At 39.3% G+C, this 20,860-nt stretch overlaps 1 protein-coding gene across 2 annotated transcripts in view; it reads left to right on the plus strand.

Annotated features, from left to right (window-relative positions):
• The first annotated feature begins 1,116 nt into the window (after nucleotides 1-1,116).
• The window catches only part of ca16b (carbonic anhydrase XVI b), a 104,775-nt gene continuing 85,031 nt past the window's right edge, over nucleotides 1,117-20,860 (plus strand). For both annotated transcript variants that reach the window (XM_034082329.2, XM_034082330.2), the window contains exon 1: nucleotides 1,117-1,772. In XM_034082329.2, coding sequence (XP_033938220.1) covers nucleotides 1,688-1,772 — 85 coding nt within the window. In that variant the 5' untranslated portion in view covers nucleotides 1,117-1,687. The remainder of the gene's footprint in view (nucleotides 1,773-20,860) is intronic.

Genomic DNA, 20,860 nt, shown 5'->3' on the forward strand with positions numbered 1-20,860 from the left:
ATGAAATTGGATTAAAGCATTGTAAGACTGATTTATGCTCTACTATATTGGTACATTATAACTAATATGATAACTGTATGTGGTGAATTGCATTATGTGTTATGTTCATATTGGTGACATATTATTGTATCTCTACACATAAGGGTATCACAGAAACATTATTTGGAGTCTGCATGATTAATCAAAGGGCCGCCTTGTCATGTTACCTGACAGACCAAGGCAGAAAACAAAAGTGAAAAGGATTCAGAAACTAGTGTTAAGGTTAATTGCATGTGATCAGTCAGAATACAGTCAGGTCTGGAGCATTGTCAACCATGCGAATGTTTTGCAGTGTGTATGGAGGTAGTGCAATCTGGAGGACCGTGCAATGATGCCCTTGAGGATGTGAGGGCTTTGACAAGGTAGGCTTTTTGGAGAGGAAGCAGATGGCCCACATTAAAAGCAAAGGGCCCTTGTGACTGTCTTCAATGGCCCTGCAGAGAACTGGGTAATTAAATGAGAAATTTAATCAGATTCCTCAAATTAAATGTCCAGCTGGATAGTTCTGCAAGAACACCACTGACTACACATTTACCTAAGGGAGTGTCACCGGTGGATGCATAATTCTCCAATCAGCACACACTCATACTCGATGATATTCCAGGTGATGATTACTGCTAAAGTATTCCATTCACAGTTCTGCCAGCAGGAGGCAAAGGGACATCACTGTGTGGCCACAGGAGGGTCGTTTTAATAATGGGGCCTGGGAGGAAGCAACAAAACAACGTGATGACTGGATGGGGGTTGGAATCAGTGAATTTAGCAGGGAGACCATTTTTCTCTTTTTTCCTTTTGAAACAGGCTTCAATCCCCTGCAGATTCTGAAATGGCATTGATAGTTTTTTCATCATGTTTGATGCAACACGTTTGATGCAACATTTAAAAGAGCCAGCACAATCCAGATCTGGACTTTGGTGACTACTGATTTCTGGAGTCTTCCTTATCAGAAACCAGACTCTGGGTCCGTTCTGACTCATTTTGCATTCAGCAAATCCAAGAACCGCCTCCCCTCCCTCCCTCCCTCCCTCCGCTGCCCCCGCCCCGCTGGCTCCCTCTCACACGCAGCCTGTCCTGTAGGATGGGACCAGCAGCCAGATATCCATGCATGCCTGACCGCTAGTTCACTTCCTGGATGGAAGAATGGGACATTTCCAGCTCTAATTTTCGTCGTATTGTGCATTGCCCTGCGTCACGCTGACGCCGCGGATAATCACTTAATAATGATCACGTGTAATCGATATTATTCGACCACTTTTTCTTGTAGTTTAAGACAGCGATCGATCGCCGATTGACCCCTCCACACTACGGGAATGTCGCTATCTGTAATCACGCTGCAGGCACGGTGGAGTCCGACACATTTTGAACTGTTTATGCACGGGCGTAGTGTGCTTTCCGTTGTGTTCCTCGAAGCTAAAAACAGCATCTGCTCGGACTGGAGGCGAATAAATTTGTCTTTTTAAAGAATTCAGTGACTGCAGACGAAGCGCTAACAATTACTTTGATGCTCTGCCTTCGTGGCTGCTGTGCCAACTTCGTTTCTGCTTTGGCTGTGTGTGTGTGATTTTTTTTTTTTCTTCTTGAAGAACAGAAAAAACTCAAAAACTTTGTCACCCGTTGCCTTCTTGTTGCTCTCGATGAGTAGTCTAACATGCGGAGAATACGGGAACCAAGTTACTGGTGGATTTTATCCTTAATGCTTTTAACCTTGCCCAAACACAAAGACTGTCATCCTGGTAAGTACATGCACCACGGGTTAGCTTTCATGTATGTAGCCTAACTACTGAGAGTCCACCGTGTTGAATTTGTCTGCTGTAATAATGAAGGGTAAACGCGACTTTTGGTTGTCGACTAAATGCATTTTTCAGTGGCAGTACGGTTATAAGGCCGAGCTGAGTTACGTTACGGCGGAGTCGTTTAGCCTCCGTGATTTGTGTGCATGTTATTGATTAGGCAGCTGGACTATGGCGCAAACTATCCTCTGCTTATAGGCTAAACACAGTACTGTTAAACAACTCCGCTTTGACTCTTGAGGTTTACATGTTAGCCACAACACACTGGTTATTCACACAACATGGTGTCTCAATAATTAATCCATTTTAGGAAATGTAGCTAATTTATAACATTCCTGCCAGTGTTCACATGTGATTGAATGACTTTATACCATGTGGAATTAGCAACATGTCTCTGTCTGCTTAAACCTGTAGTTTTGCTGTGGTATTTACAAGGAGTCCCCAAGTGTAATTATAGGCTTTCTGTAGTTGTGGTCTTGGTTTACATATAGATAAAATCACAAGTGTCTGCTTGCTGTCATGTGCGTAGGTAGAAACGAGGATGAGGGCGATAGTTAGCGCTGTTGGCTCGTGGATGGATGTGCAAGTATGAGGGGCGATTAATGCCACGGGAGCACAGATAGTCCCGGAATATCTGCCTCAATATCAGGATTGTTGTTAAACTCACATTTGCGACCTATCAGATATAGTGCTACAGATATTGAACTGTAACATATTGATGGTTAAACATTAACAAGTATTAGTTGTGTATAGCCAGAATTTAAAATTGGTGGGCACCAGCTATCCAAATGTGTGACTCTCCCTCTGGTTTTTAGAAAAGGTCATATTTTCACAGGTGTTACCATCACTGCCAACATCGATAATGGCTATGACAACATAGTGTAAAAAGTGTCGAAAAATATGTAGCCTACAATTTCCAGGAGGTCAAAGAAGATGGTGCAATACAGGGCAATTTTCCCCTTCAAATAGTGTGTCCCAAAGATAAACATTAATATAAGGCCATGGTTAACCTCACACTGATGACTGGTGTAGGGCCAAGTGTAAGAGCCAATATTGTGTTATTAAACGCACACTGTGACGTCAATACTGCTTTAAAAGGTTAAAAAAAGACAAATCAGAATATGTAAACCTTTACGAAGTCCAAAGTCAGTCAGATGGGGACTAATGACAATGGAAGACAGACGCCTTTAACAAGAGCTCAGAATAATGCCTCTGTGACTGTATGGTCTAATACGTCTTCATATAATTTTTGACTGGTAATCTAAAGTCCCAATTGTATGTATTGGAATAGAATACATTTTATAATAATGCCTACTTGATTTTTCATATTGTAGACATCTGAATGTAAACCTAAGATATCTGTTAATGATCTGTATTTTATGGGGTTGAAATACTGAACAAGACCTTTTACACTTCAAAAATAATCTTGTCATTGCTCTCTAGATGACATAATATGTAATATAACTGCACATATGTTGGGCATTTTTGCACCGCAAGTGTTTACTTGTCAACCAATATACAAGCTTATATCTATATATCTTATTAATATTAACTAATACAGGCCGGTAATAGTTTAACAGTCGGGTTTTATTATCACAACATTTGTAATTTAATTGGATATATATTAAATAGCATTTTAACATTGTAGCAACTGGAGATACTTCTAACATACCAAGCATATTGGATGTCTCGATTATGTGGCATCAATTCCCCCCATGGTGAAGTTGCAGTGATGTAACACAGGAGAATGGTTTCTCTCTGAGTCACCCCCCATCTGCCCCCAAATCCCCCCATTCCCTGCTTCCACATCCTGAGTTTGCAGCTTTATTGACTTGTAGCCTTATAGGCCCCTAACACATCTGAGTTTCTCATACGGCATGTCTCACCATACCTCTGACTTGCAGCAGGCTACACAGGTTGATGGGCAGACCAGCTTGGAGGTGGTGGAGGATAAATTCAATTTAACTTCTTGTACACTGTCACGTAACCGTATTCATCTACCGTCTAGGCTGGGTGACCTAAATCTTTATAATATACATTTAAAGTTTACATCATAGACTATATTGCATAAGTGGTGCTTAAGTTATCATGAAAATAAAAGATTTGAAACGGAGGGGGATTATTTTCTTCTTTAACTCAATGCATACTGGATTTAAAGACATAGCTGTCAATGAAATCTTTCCGAATTGTACAACACACGTCATTTTCAACCCTGTTTTAAAAAAGCAGTCTTTCATGTCTTATCAGTAACACAAACGTCTTAGGGTTTTTTTCTCTAAAATGTCACGAGTTCCCTAAAATAAATGGAAAAATATGTCAGAGAAATATCAGGAGTTGTGATTTGGTGACAATTCAGTTATGGTTGTTTTACATTTTGTTTGGTAGATATTCTGCTTAGCATTCGTTATGAGAAGCATAGCTTGTAATTAAATATGAAAGATCTCCTGATTTCATCACTTAAGTAATGAAGAAATTATAGCAGTTGTTCACAAATGGATGAAGACATAACGCCTTTGTGATACAGCTGTGGAATAATTGGTAACATAGAGTATAGAGCCTTAATGCGCTAGGTTTGTGGTATTTAAATAAACAATTACTACTTTTTGACAGACACAATTACCTTTTTTGCTTGTGTGTACTCTATATTATGAATGTCCTTTTCAAATAACACCATCACTGTCCAAAGCAAATTATATATTTGTGACCAAACATGTTATTAATGTTATTAATGAGGTCCTGATGTACTGCTGTGCCAGCAGGATGCCAGCTGTCTGGACATCACTGATGTTGGCAACGGCATCATTATCATCAAGGTCCTCCTCTAGCTTTTCTCGATAATTGGTTCAATATGTACAGTACTGACAGAACATCTCAAAAGTAACTTTCTGCAGTTTTAAAATAGCCCCAGTAACATATGCTCAGCCTGGATCGTGGACAGGCTCAGCTCACGGTTATCTGTCGTCTCTCCATCAGCTGCCTGTGCCACCCACTAAACGGTCCAAAGGGGCACACTGCAACTCTAATCACTTTTTACTGGTGCAGATAATTATCGTTGCTTATTGCTTTTAATTTTGTTTGCACATTTATAAATGCAATTATATTATTAAGAACAGTTTGGACTATGTGGTGCTCATATTGTATAATTGTGGTTTAGCGGTAACCACTGAGCAACTCAGCAGGCTTTTGCCACACAAATCGGCTGTGGAAAAAATATTTAATTTGCTGTAAAATAAGCTACATTTAAAATATTCCACCTTTTCCTCCATAATTGTGGTGACTGATAACACAAAACCACTGTTGTTCATGATAAAACACTTAACAAAACGGGTTGTGTCGAAGGACACTCCTAGTACCCTAAAGCTGAAAAACAACAGTATTTTTTTTAGGGCAGAGAAGGTGGACATAAAAAATGAGACCAACTTTCACAAACCTTAGCAGAATAATTTAAAGTTTAAAAGGATTTCTTGAAGTAGAGTGTACATTATTTGTTTCGGGTTCAGAGTTACTGTTGCAGAATGTCCTCATTGATGGGAAATGCTGTTTGAAAAATTGGTGTAGCCAGGGCAAGTTTGAGTAAACATTCAACCTTGTATTAGTTTAATCATTTATGATTCATTTAATCACTTTCTCAAAACATATTTCATTCCGGACCAGTCGTTTCAAAATATTTGGTCATGTTTTTCGGTTTAAAAAAGAAAAAGGATATATTTGCTCTTATTCCCCTACTAGATATAATGTTGCTGTGTGCTCGGACCCCAAATAATCACCTTAAGCATGAATACATCAAATGAATAGAAACTGTGCATCTATTCATATGAAGTGCTACCTGAAAATGATGAGTGCTGCATGTTGGAGGTTGGAGTCTGGGCTGCTCCTGTAGCGTTTCCTTGTAAACAAAAAAAAGTTATGGTTACATTCAGTGTTTTTTTTTTATGATCAAAAGTGTATATCCTTGAAGTCTAACAAATAAGTTGGAGGTGTTTTCGTCCTCATAAAATTTGCAGAGCAGAAACATTTTTTGTATACCCCGCACTGGATACATCTGGATTCAGTCTTCCTTTTCTCTCTGCCTTTGTCGCACATTGCTATTTATCAGTAAAATACTGTGAAAGTCACCCACACCAGGATGCCACATGCACACTGAAATGTATTTCCATTGCGTTACTAGTGAATCATAAATCAACAGGTTATCCTTTTTTTTTTTAAACGAAGACTGATCCCCAGCAGGGTGGATGTATAGTTAGTTACATTATAGTATTATAATTCAATTAGAAGAGAATCAATACTTGGCGTACCATTTTCAGGAGCTGCAACTGAACTGAGCGATTAGCAAACATAACTAGGTCATGCTGTCTCGAGACGTTGGCATTCATATTCAAACGGACTTTTTCAGTTATTACGAGCCCAACATTATGAGAACGATGCTTTGTTTAAAGGGTAATTATAGTAATTTGACATCAATTGTGATTAAACTGTTTATTTGTATAACTTATGTTAATCAAGGCAATCAGTCATCACTTCATTACTTGGTGTGTACAGTTGACTTCACTCGGCCTTTCAGCCAATATACTCCAAGCTGGTCACAGTAGCATTTTAATCATTTAGAATGACTCACATCCCCTCACTGCGAATCATTTCACCTCGCCTAGCAACTTGCAGCGCAAAATAAACGGAGACACACACATACACACAACGTATTCGACGAGGCTGGTTGAAATGAGGGAGGATAAATGCTTTTGGGGAAACTAGTGCACTTATTTCCTGTTCTTCATGACAATAGTGATTAATGTCCAAGCAATAAGGCAGCGTCAATGAAGGACGTATACTGCTGCACTCAAGGACTTGGCCATATCAATAAATGCCCTGTGTCCTTCAGTCAGCACGTCCTCTTTCCCCTTAAACAATCTTTCCGTTATGTGTTACTGTCAGCTTTATGTACAGCTGCCCTGTGGAGAGTGGACACAATGGGACCTTCAGGCTCCCTTTTCCCCCTTTTTCCTGCATTGTGCTATTGTGGGTCGAATAAGAATGTGTTTGCTTTGTGCTCTTTTCTTTTTTCCTTTTTTTGGGCTACATTCAAGATTGTCTTTTTCAGAGGCGAGGAAAAGCCAATTCAAAAGTAGGCTATCCTATCCACGAGGCTCATTCTCCCTGTAGTGAGTTATGGCGACAATCACTGAAGATATGGGATTAGGCTGTGCATGTTTTATCAAGCCCAAGGTGCTCTGCAGAATGCAAAATAAGCTTGTTGAATGAGAGTCAAGTTGCATTTGATGAATTGAATTTTAACCTTTGCATAAATTATATTTTTGCTTTTTTGAGCCCCTGTAGAAGATGCCTTTAAATAAACCTGTATGCAGTCATTTCAGTCTCTTTATATAAAACTTGAGTCTTTACACAGCTCTTGAACCTCAACAGCAGTCACTGTGTATAGTAGTTATCACTGTCGGAACAGACAAGTGTTTTGTTTGAAAGGAACAGCAACATAATGCTTAAATGAAATTGAAATGACGCCATGCAAACCTGACAGTCCTTAGTTCTTTGGCATAGGGCCTGTTTCAGTAAGAAAACACCAGAGGGTATTAGTTTGTGCAACTGAAGCTTTAGCTGTGTCGTTCTTTCTTACTTTACTGCTTTTAAACATATTGATTTTTTGTAAAATATTCAATTTGACATATTTCTTTATGGTTTTACATGCGGGCAGATATTGGAATATTATGGGATATTATAACAAATCTGACGTCATTGTATCTGCTGAAGCTTAATTTCCTTTCTCATAGATGTGCATTTTAAAACTGACGTTTTTTTTATTACCATCCCTGTCATTTAAGTTATTAAGGACACGTAACCAAGATATAAATAGTGACCATTATTTTCTGATAGTGTATATCGGTTAACTAAAACTCACCCTTTCTAAGTTTTAGGGGTTAGCTGCTGTTCAACCAGCAGATCTGTAATGTTTACAAAAAAATAATGTCATATGCCATATTATGGCTGTAATCAAACTCCTTTCAAGGTTTTGACTGTAAAAAGGCTGTAAAGGTCTGTTGCTAAGGGCAGCTGGCCTAATACCCAAAAGGTATCTTTAAATGTTGCCATCTTTCCAAATGGGTGTTAGACTTTTCGATGATTTAAGAAGCTTAAAATCACTACAATTAGAGCTACACTAGAAAATGACTGAAGCATTGAAAAATGTTGGCACTACAAACTTAAATGTCTTCTTTATCGAGGATGTACGATAAGAAGGTTACTTTGACATATCGCATCATACTTTGATTAAGTATTGTTTATTTTGACATATAAACTCCATTTTACAGATTGGAATTTGACTTTAGTTATCAGATTCGAATATGGAAAAAATGACTTATTAGGGGTCATTGATCATGGGCATGTGACATAAGGGGTAAATAAAGTGGAATAGTGTTACCATGATTTGATATCCACTCTTCTACTCCAGCACTAAACCCAGTTCATTAATTCCTGTTTGAAAGCATTTTCTCCCCTCCCTAAGTTAACACCCTGAGAGATCAGTCCCCAGGTTCTCTCCTTTGGGTTTCGAATGAGATTGATGTTCTGTTTGTTTCTCTCACACACTTCGACTGTCTCCCTGGGAGCTTTGTCTATTTCTAGAGAAGGCTCTAAAACAACAATGGAGGGGGGTCATTGGTATTTAACCATGTTACTCAAAAGACGGCAAAGCATTTCAAGGTATTTTCCTTGTGCTTAATACATTGTTTCTGAAAGCTCACTTTGGAATGTTGATCTGTTTCACAAAGTGAATTTGGTGGGAGAAATGCAAAGTATTGTAAAAATGACGGAGGCAGCCAGTGTGGAACATTTGGTGTTGGTTCATTTCAGAGGCTTCCAAGGGAGAAGATGTGCGGAGTTGTGTAGTTTTTGGAGGCAGAACAGGATTTTAGAGACTACCCTATCGATCCCGTTGAAATGCTCCCCTTTGGGGAATGCAAATGTTTCTGTTATTCAACAAAAAACATTGAAACCCTCCTGGTAGTGGAACCCTAATTAACTCGAGATTTGAATACCATGGCCTTTTCCCTTGACATTTTAATAATTCAAAAAAGGCATTGTTTAACGTTTGTTCAAAAAATACAACTGTTGTCTTTATCAGACAGCGAAAAGAAGACACAGTCAACGGATTCATTTGTTAAAAGTTCAAATGAACAATTATTAAAAAAAACACCTTCCAGTGTCTCATGTAATTTTTGCTGCTCTGTCTTATAAATTTATTTAGTTTTAACCGTTAAACTTTGGTGTGAGCTGAAGGTGTTACAGCTGCTGTATGTTATTGTCACTGCTAATTTAAAGTGTTTACCACAGCCAAGGAAACCTATTCCCAGGTAACCACTAATCACTCAGGGGTCCCAACACTTAGCAGCCAGCGCAGGGAAAATGGAAACTAGCAACCACTCTGCCTCAACAGCCTCATCATCTGCTTTGCTGTAAGGTTTAGAATGATAGGCTTTGAAAAGGCTTCATGGCACAAATGACATTACTGAGGGCCATCTTGATAACATAGAAGTGGTTCGTTTCAGATAAAAAACGTTAATCTTGTTTTCAAGCCTATATTATAATTGTCCTGTCAATAGATAGAAGCGTTTTTTTTGTTTGGTAAAGAGGATTCAGAGTATTAATAATTTTCCTCTTAGCAGTGGCAGCACTTAACCTTTTCATATATATATAAAGGTGTCAGTTTGTTCTGTATAGCCTGACTGATTTGTGTAGAGCAGCAACAGTTCAAGGTTCTTTATTGTCTAACTAACAATAGCCACATTCACACCGCAGGACTTTCCCTGGTACTTTGGTTCTTTAGTTCCGTTAGTACCAATAATGTCGCGTTCACACCGCCGGGACTACTCAGTGCCGAGAACTCTTTTGGCCATTTTCAGTCCCTGCTAGAGAGGTGGTACGAACCTGTTGATAAAAGAGTGCCAATTTCTATTCTATTTCTTTTGGCTGGGCGAATTGCAAACCACGCCCCGTTAGACTTTGAATTTTTTTTGTTTGGCAGCCATTTTTTTCCTCGCTACAAAACCACATCCACACCTGAGCGAGTAGTTTTTTTGTACTTTAAAGCTGTTATAACCACACGTACTACAACACCGGAGCGGTGGAATGATGAGGAAGTGTCTGCGCTTCTGGCAATTTACTCCAAGGACGGGATGCAGCAGCTTCTACAGAAAGCAGTTCCCAACTCCAAATGTTTTGAGCGATGTTCGCTACTTGAGCTGGGAATCGTGCACAGTGCACACGGATGCCGGGTAAAAATAAAGAAACTCAGGCAGGACTATAAAAAAATTAAAGACCACAATAATAAGAGTGGTAACGATTTTCTATTGTTATTATATATATATATATATATATATTGCCACTGTTTTTTAATACTGACACCTAACTTGCACTAAGGCGTGTCTGCTGCTATATATATTGCCACTGTTACATTGTTTTGAAACTACTTACACTTTATTTTACATTTCACACATGCATACGACACACCTGGAACAGCATGATGCCGTTATTGTTATGTATTGACTGTGCAATAAAACAAACAAACTGGCGAAGCTTTATTTATTGTGTCCCACCTAGGGGTGGGCGATATGACGATATATATCGTCGTGACGATATTAGGTCTCCACGATATGCTTTTTCAGAGATATCGTCCTATCGTGATAAAAAAAAAAAAAAAATTTGAAAAAAATAAATAGCGGGAGGGGAAGAGGCTCTCCGTGCGCGGCGCAGGGGGCTATGACAGCGGACGGAGAGCCTCTTGCCCTCCCGCTCCCCCAGCCTCACCTACTGATTTTAATTTCACCATATATCAAGCCCGATCGATTTCACAATGTCAGCGCACCTCTGCTTGCGTTCAGTCCGAGTTGTTTGACACGCTCCCAAAGTCCCCGCCCCCTTTCTTTGCAGCGAGCAACCATAGGGCAGGCATTTCATAAAGGGGCTCCTTATGAAAAGATTAGCAAACGGTGGAAAGACATAACTGACGCGGTGGCGTTTTATGTTTTTCTCTTCAGTTATGCTAAAGTCTTTTATTACACTTCAAGTCTACTCTAAAGTTTACATTTTAATTATTTGGCACTGACTTTTCCTCATTGATGTTTTATGTTTTACTTAGTTATGTTTTACCCTCCTTTTCATGTTTATTGATGTTCACTGCTCACTTGTTCATTCAGGGATTCATTTCTGAAATAAAACTAGCTTGAAATGCTATTTTGGTCTGTTACTCCTTTTTGTTTTAGTTTCTGTTACCTTGTAGGTGCTTGTACTGTTAAGTAACTTGAAAAATAACCATAATAACCAACATGAAAAAATATCGTGATATATATCGTCTATCGTGATGCTGCCTGAAAATATCGTGATAACATATTTTTCCATATCGCCCACCCCTAGTCCCACCCCAAATTTGCAGAATAGAAGAATGTGAGAGCAGACAGGTGTCGGTGGTTGAATTGATCAGAAACACAAGTCTTACACACATAAACAAGTAAGTTTATCATGTCATTTGTTTTAGATAAATAAGGGAAAAACACCAAACAAGGGTTGATGTCCTTTTCCAAAATCAGCCTGAGGGGGTAATATATAATAAATACATAAAGATAAAGTCCATTGTTATAATGGGGTATTTTATTTGTAAATTACCCTTATGAACTCCATCACGTCTGAGGTCGGAAAGTAAACAAACGCCTCATACAGCGGATGGGCTTTATACCCCCTCCCCCGTGTAGTTCTTCTTCTCTCGTTTTTTTTTGTACTCGCCGTGAAGTGGTTTTGCGGCCTGCCAGTAAACCCAGAGAAGAAGAAGATGAAGTGACGTCAGCGTAATCTTGCCTCAGGGAAAGTACTGCGGTGTGAATGCGATTGGCACTTGCCCCCTGGCGGATTCAGTGCCGTGGTACTTTAGTGCTGGCACTAAAGTACGGCAAGTCAGTAATTTTGTCGTTGAAAATCTTACGTCACAGGCTTTTCAACGACATAATTACTCTGTACCTATGTTTTCAATTAATTCAATACGTAGATTTTGTGTGCTTTCGTTGCAGGGTTTTCAAATAACCTCATCATTGCTGACAAGAACTACAGTATAAAAGGTGAAGAAGACACTTGTTCATGATAGGACCACTTGAGGCGCATGGGAAGAAAGCATTTCCAAAGAGTGTGTTGATGCATGTTCTAGGTGTCAGTTGTATTTGTTTTCATGGCATGAATGAATTTAAATGAACAGATTACCAAAAATGGAAGTCCATTCCCTTCTGCTGCTGCAAACGGTAAAGCACATCTGTGTTTTCAAAGAAATTAAAAACTGTACTGTACTTTCAAATCAATAAATGTAGTAGGACGGTATTGTCTGAATATCAGCGACACATTTTTGAGGGGCCAGTGTGAATACTTCTTTGATCTTTTAATACCTGATAAAACAGCTCTGCTTGCTAATCATTTTTTCATACCCAAGATGAAAAGTGGTGCTTCTCTGAGATAATGAAGACAGCTCTGGAATCTTAAAAGAAACTGGATATGACTTGAATTTAATTCATGTTAAAATGAATAAATAATACAATTCTGCCTTGCAGTAGAATCGCAGACTGTAGGAAATCATGGGCGTAGCACTGGTGACTTCACCCATAGGTTTTGTAAGAAATGTATTAGAACCAGGGTTTGGGTTTACTGTCAGGTTTCAATTACTGATTGTATATATTGTTTATATAATACTTTTCCAACTAATTGTTAGGCCTATAAACTAAGAAAAATATAAAAAGAAACACACAAATTCATTTTATGTAATCGTTTATTTGGCAGGGACATTGCACATAAATGAAAACTTAAAACAAAAAAATGCGTCAAGTGTAAATATGCCGGATTTAGCTTTGAGCTACTTGTGCCTCACATAAAACATTTAAGAACATGACAATTATACACATAGCAAAAACAAATACATGATATGCAAAAAGAGCAAGAGCAGCACACACAAGTATTTATCACAGCTATACAATATAGCAGCAACGACATATAAAGTGCAAGAGAAGATACAAGAGATAATGTGCAAGAGAAGATACCCCTGTTTAGGTATTCGATGTTATAAAAAAGAAGAGAATAATATATCCTCACCTTTTTAACACTCTTGAATCAGAGGCGGTTAGTGGGTTTGCTTGATAATTGACAAACAGCTGATTATCAAAACAGTTGCTGGATTTGACTATTCAATAATTGACTTATTGTTTTCAGCTCTAGTCTAATCTTGAAAAGTCAGAGTAATCTCACCACATTTCCACAGCTGAGAGGGATGGTCTAGCTAGCAGAAGCACCATAGTAGAATGTATTGATAATAATGGCCTTCATGATACCCCGTCAATGCAACACACACTATTCAAATCCACCTCACATACACCAGAACTGAAGCTACATTTTGAAAGCATAGTTTTCTGGACTAAACTCTACTTTATTCAAGATAAACACAATCAGTTTCACCATAAGAAGAACTCCAGCTTAGTGCACTGGCACCGCGGCCTTGGTGTTCCTGCTTGATTAGAATCATTACCTTAAGTCTAAGCCAAGTAAAGCTCAATTGAATGCTGTTTTCTAGCCTTTGTTTGCCCCCGTGTGCTTTGATCTAATGCTTATTAGCCTTGAATTCGTTTTTCTGCAAGTTTGACTACATGTAGGTGATGAAATCGGTGCCAATGTGGCTTCCTTACATTTGATTTGAGATTGTATGGTTGTCCGCTGAAGGTCTTTTGTCAATTTGACCAAGAATGGATCCTTTCATATACAAGTCAGGCAGCCATGTATCAAGGCAATACAATACATATTAAAAAAAGAGAAACTTGGTCCGTGTTCTCACTTGTCACAAGTTATATGTTGGAATGGATGATAGGTGTTACTTGTGGCCAACTAGCGATAATCTTATTTTTTACATGACAATCGATTTTCTTCATCTAAATAAATCAATAGTAGCATACTCTCATTATTTGGACCACAGCTTTGAACCTCTGTGTGTAAAGTTGGTATACCACACCAAAAATCATACTTCGACACATCTATTTTCTTTATCAATTGATTAATCTAGAACATATATACACATTTCCATCCCAGTTTCTCTAAGTCCAAGGTGATGATTCAAAGACATCCAGTTTATTACGATATAAAACATAGAAAAGTATATTTGAGGGGCTTAATACTAATCATACAGTATTAAATGTATGTTGGACCCTTCCAAGCAAACCTGTGTGGTTGTCTTACATTTCTCAAACAGAATTATATTGACAACCTGGTCTTTGTAATGTTCTTGAGAAATACATGATGAACTTCTACAGTAAACATTACATATTAGTCAGGCTGCTAAATTGGAATCAAGAACATTCCTCTTCTTCATGATTTTTTTGTTATCGTTTCTATATCCAGCCTTCAAGTATTGATTAGAGTCCAACATCAAAAAGCGCTTAAAGAGGAAGGGAGGAGGTCTGACAGCTTGTATGGCCACGGGCAGGTATGAAGAGCGGATTTGAGAGTGATTCATGCAAAGTCCTAGTGCAGCAGTGGTATTATTTATGGCTAACATTGAGTCATTTGCCCTGTAGGCCTTTTCCTCAGAAGCACATTTTTGATTTCACCTATGTTCTTTAATTGTAGCTAGGGATGTCCCGATCACCTTTTTTAGCTCCCGATCCCATTCCGATCATTTGATTTTGACTATCTGCCGATACCGATTTTTCCCGATCCGAACTTTATGCAATGCATTAAGAGAAAAAAAAGGAAAAAAGCATTCAAGTTGTCCCTTAAAGGTGGGGTAGGTAAGTTTCAGAAACCGGCTCGAGATACACTTTTTGTTATATTCCATGGAATGCTCTTAACATCCCGATGGCAATGAATATCTTAAGTGCTTTGACAAAAAATCCATAAAAAAATGTCATCTGTAGAAGCCGTAATACTGTAAAAAGTACAACCAATCCGTTTAGCCGGGCCGGCTAAACGGATTGGATGGCCTACCTGCCTGTCAGCCTTCCATCGGGGCACAAACTTATCTCGTGCCCTCATTGGTCATGTGCGCGTTCGTGTGTGTTGGAGGAGGGGCTCTATAAGGAAGTGGCAGAATTTCTCCGGTTGTGTATTTTCAAATTCTAGCGATCTCGAGCCGGTTTCTCAAACCTACCTACCCCACCTTTAAGGTTATTTTTTTATTTAAATGACAGTACCCAACTACCCATTCTATCCAACATGGATATAGCTTCTTTTTTTCACAGCAGCATTGGATCAGTTCAGTTGTGCAGCATTGGATCAAAACAAAATAAAGCTAATCAGTGGTCCACCACAAAATAACCATGTAAACAAATTGAGTGAAGATAGTGCAGTAACAAAACAAAATTAACTCTACTGGAAAGAGGTAGCTTGACTAGCTTCACAAGTTCACATTCAGTCACAAATAATAAAATAAAATAGAAATGTGGCTTAGTGCAGAATTCTAGCCTTAAGACTAACTAGTCTAGTATTAATGCAATGAACAACAGCAGCTTAACATAACATGAATAAACAAAGCATTATATTTCCATCTTACTGGAGTAACACAATTCAATAGTAATCAGCAACTAGGGATGCACGATATTGGTTTTTTGAAACCGATACCGATAAATTCCTGCTTCTCAAGACCGATACCGATAACCGATAATAAAAATAAAAATTACGCCACTAATTATTTTAACGCGATTAACGCATGTGTATTTTTTTTCCACGGCCGCCCCGTAGCTTCAGAGCGCATCGAGTTTATAATACCATCTACAAGCTGATGCTGACAGCCCTGCTCCTGCTGTCCGCTTGTGGCAGACCACACTTCCACGCTCACCGGCAGGCACCGACTGGCCATCGGGAGGACCGGGAGGGTGTGTGTTTGTGTGGCGCGAGTGAGCAAGAGAGAGACCGTACGTGCATTGTTGTTGTTAGCATCGGGTGCTAGCTAGCTGCGCTAACGGATATAAGGAGCTGTTTAAATGAAAACAGAGGAGCGCTCTATCCACACAACTGCGCCGAGCACTTGACTTGATGCAGGAAGCAGACAGCGGGACATTGTAGGAGAAGTCAGCACACTCGGCAACATGATTGCAGCGTCCAGGCTGCTCCGGTTCGAGCATATGCCTTGAGTTGCACATAGCTCCAACGCGCGCGCGCAGACACACACACACACACACACACACACACACACACACACACACACACACACACACACACACACACACACACACACACACACACACACACACACACACACACACACACACACACACACACACACACACACACACACACACACACACACACTGTATTGTATTATTGTCTTCGTACGCTTTTAACACACCATCGTAGCGATGGCGATGTTTCAGGTGACTGATCAGGTTCGAAGTATTAGGGAGCGCTGGATTTGTGAAGAACTCCCCTCTTCCTAAACCACTAACACCACAGTACTGGCAAAACGGGAGGAGCCGAGTGAAAAACAAGCGCCCCTCATCCCAATCCACCCACACCGCAGTATTTTTTTCTTTTTTTGTACCCAAAAAAAATATTGTATATTATCGGGGCTATTAATACTGTTATCGGTTTATCGGGATGACGTCATAATTCCTAATATCGGACCGATAATTATCGGGCCGATAATTATCGTGCATCCCTATCAGCAACGAACCGCTTCAACACGTGTGTTTCGGAGTATTCACGGCATTCATTTAGTTATTCTACAGTATTGTTGTTTTATAGTTATTTGTTAATGTAACCCAATTTGTGTTATTTGAAAAGGATATCGCATTGTGTTTGTTACTTTCGTTGCAGTTGTATATGTCTTAAGTGTAATTTGGCTTGGCTTCCTATTTATGGACATGCTTTTATTTTGAAGGAGAGGTAGCGCTGTTGACAGGACGCTGTTGTTGCTTTGGAAACAACGTGACGAAGATTAACGGAGAAAAGTAATATCTAAATATAAAGACGGAGAAAGTAAACGATAACGTTTATGGTTAAGTTTTAGCGCCCCCCGAAGAGGCACAAGCTCTTACGTTGATATTAGAGATTTCAATTAAAAAAAAAAAAACGGGGAAAAAAAAGAATATCTGAATAATGAAATTGAAACCCGAATAGTACTCCAACGAACGAATATTCGGGTACAGCCCTAGTGTACTCGTCGTGTTGTTGTTGGTGTTTGTTTCTCAGTTGGCGTATTATATTGGTCGTGTTGAACGTAGCTCTGTTCTTTCCACCACGCGGAACCTCCTTCTTGCAAACATTGCATCTGGCTGTTACACTGCCTTCGCTTTCAATTTTATAATACTTCCAAACTCCTGACATTTTCTCTGTCCCGACTCCCGAGTCACCAGCTGAACGTAGCCTCTCGTTAGCTTACTGCTACTATTAGACACTGCGCCCACTCTGTTACCAGACTTTAAGACGTGAACATGGTCTTTTTTGTTTTGTAACATTAAATAAAAATGATTTAAAAAATAATAATAATAAAATCCCGATCCCCGATCTTTTGAAAATCACGTGATCGGCTCCGATCCCCGATCACGTGATCGGATCGGGACATTTCTAATTGTAGCTCTATTATAGAAGTATTTATAACTAATATAATAAAGTATTTTATTAGAAATCACTTTACTGTAGCCACAGCAACCTACAATTTCAGCTCCTGTGTCCCCAGATCAAATCACAGACTCTGCACAATCGATGTCACACTCTACCTGTTGCGTTCGATGGACCCATTTACATTGCCAGTTATCAACCATCACCATGCATGAACACCAGTAATGCTTGGGTAGTGTAATGTATCCACCAGAGGCAGCTGAATTTATTTCAGAATCAATAACTAGACAATTCATGCTGGACGGCACACCTTGTCCTCAGAAATGACCTCATAAGCTCTTGGCACTGAGGCAATCCAATTGCCACATATTGAAAATTGAAAACCACACTTTACACAGTACATTTTCTTGACATTGTCAGAGCTTTTATGTACACTGTGTGTGGCGACACATTTGGGGATTGTTTATTGTAGTCTGCGAAAGGAACAAGCTATAGCTATCAAAGAGGTCACTAGGCCTGAATTTGTTTAATCTTGTTAATGGTGTCCATCAGAGCCCCTGATGCACTCAATCAGCTGTTTAATGCGCTTACTTCACTGTGCCAGATGAAGCACACTCAAAAGCAGATTGACGCAATTCAAATTTACTATACAATTTCACCATATCTGAGGTGTAGCCATCCATTGTGTTCAGCTTGTATGTGAGTGGCTATGTTAAACGTTGACTTCTCCTCAGGAAGACGTGCAGTTTCAATTAATAAAAGAGCGTTTGTTTTAACCGAACAATAGAACAATAGCGCTTTTATGAAAAAATGCCAGGATGTTATGTTTTTTTCTTTTCTTTCCTTTCTTTTTTTTGAAGGAAGGCCATATACTCAAAAGACTTTCATCTAGACCTTTTCGCCCACATTCTCTATAAAAGTGTTTTGACACCCTGTGTTCTCATATTCCCAGTAGTAAAAAGTTGAAGAACAGTGTAACACATGACACATTATTATAGCTCTTCTAATATGAATCATCACAATATACTTGCACCTAGACGGTTGCAAACGCAGGAAATGCAGCTTTCTGAACGGAGAGTTGGTGAAGCTTTGGGATTTGATAACATCATTAAATGGTCTTATCTATTTTCTCAAGGATACAGTTGGAGAAAAAGAGTGGCATAATGAGAAAGTTGAACAGGCCTCTTCTGACCATCCTCCTATTCTGCTTGCGTTTTTGAAGTCCAAGGCTGTAATGCACACTGTGTGTGTGTGTGGCAGTATTTTTGGACAAGCTGATTTGAATTTCTGTCACTGAGCTATTTCTTCTTGTCTCTATATCTCTCTATGAAGTAGGGTTTTCTGCGCCCTGCATGGCATTGACACAAATATCTTAGCTCATGTCTGTTGAATGCCCAGAATCACTTCTTGTCAATTCACTTGATGACCACACAAGCTAAAGAGAAAATATTAAGACAAGGCGTAGAGGAAAATTCTAATATTATGTTTTGGATTTTGTTACTAAATGTTTGCATACTATTTCCAATGAGTTACTTAAGGAACAAATTCAACTCTAGACGACTGATGGGCTCAATATCACTTAATATGGCTGCATTTCTTTAGCCCTAGGATGCTGATGTCCTCTTTGCTGAAACGGCTTGTTTGCTCTTTTAGCTGTGTAGGCCTAAATATTGGCATTGGGATTTGACTTGTTGTGTTATTATTTCTGAGCTTGATGTTTAAGCCTTAAGGTTCGGCTCCTGCTGTTCCGTATCTTTGGCTGATCTTGGCAGTTCTCGTGTTCCTGAGGTCATTGGTGTGACTCAAACACTTCCGGAGATATAGAGCCACATCGCCCACTTCCCGAGGAATCAGAAACACATGCACTCTCAAGATCAAGCTCCACTTATCCCCTTTCTTAGCTCGACCCCCAACAGTGTTTTTCCACTGTGACTTGTACTCGTAAGCCTCCACACACAGCGGATTGAGTCAGGTGTTTGAAACAAAACAAATGCAGTGCTGGTGTTTACTGATTGCTTGCAACAAAAGACACTCATCCAAACAACTTTGCGCCCGACACCACTTTAGTTAGATGAACACATTTGAAATGTAGGTGTATTTTCAATAAGTACATGTTAGTAATTCATCCAAACAGAAAGCCAAGCAGATGTTCTCACATATGACAGACCCCATGCATTGCAGATAAGATTGTGGAGACAGCAGCTGTCTCCTCAGTATGCACACTTCCTCATATACATAGCAATTTTGAATCACAAGTGTGCCCTTTATGCCCTCTCGATGCCTGGGAAAAACACTTCTCTCTTCTGTTTAGTACAAATTCAGAGAGAATAATGTAAAAGTTGTTGAGACTGCAGTTTGTCTAATTAGTAAATGTAATGATGTGCCTTCTTTCTGCCTCTAATTAACGGACAAGCTGAGACAACGGGGCTGGGTGACGTGAAGGAGCCGTGCTTCCCTCAATAACTACTGTCAAAGTGTCTGTATGTGGCCGTATGAATGTAAAGCAGGCTGATGCTGGAGGAGAATGTCAAAGATAACAGCGCTGACTGACTTGTCGGAAAATAATTGATTTTATTCAAACATACATTTTGGTGAAACACTTAATAAATTGCATGCTGGAGGTTTTTTTTGTTTAGAACATTGTTAACATGTGAAGAGAAGTCACCTCAGCTCTCCTTGATTATTAAGCTCAAATAAATGTCACTTTTCCGTCCCATGTTAAGATTAAGGAGGTTTGTATAGCGTGTAGAGTATAAAACACAGCAGAATACTATGATCATTCTCCTGCCCTTAAAGTCTTTTGACATTTGATATTTTTCTCAGGGTCAATAAGTGCCAACAGTAAAACCAACAATGAATGGATCCTTCTAACAAGTGTTGTCTGCAGTTGCCAAAGCCTGATATAGCTTATTCCTTGGTGCCATATTCCAAAAAGAATAAAAACAAAATCAATGAGCCACAATATTGTTCCTCTGTGACATGTTCCTTCATTACCATCAACATGGGCGCGGCAGTTTATTTTGAGACAATCCCACATACCCCATCCTGCTTCAGTAATTGCACACACACACACACACACACACACACACACACACACACACACACACACACACACACACACACACACACACACACACACACACACACACACACACACACACACACACACACACACACACACACACACACACACACACACACACACACACACACACACACACACACACACACACACACACACACACACACACACACACACACACACGGCTGAAAATAGTCCCCAACAAATGCACTCTCTACTACTGTTGAGTAATGTTTTCTAAAAACTACAGGGCCCAGCTGTTTGAGGAACTCGTTTTTATTTTATTTTTGTTTGGATTTATTTTTGTTTGGATTCATTGGAAAATATACAACACATAAATCTGTCTTCTGTAGAGGAAGTGCAATTTAATTGA

Source organism: Pseudochaenichthys georgianus, chromosome 5, assembly GCF_902827115.2.
Source record: "Pseudochaenichthys georgianus chromosome 5, fPseGeo1.2, whole genome shotgun sequence".
Classification (NCBI taxonomy): Eukaryota; Metazoa; Chordata; class Actinopteri; order Perciformes; family Channichthyidae; genus Pseudochaenichthys; species Pseudochaenichthys georgianus.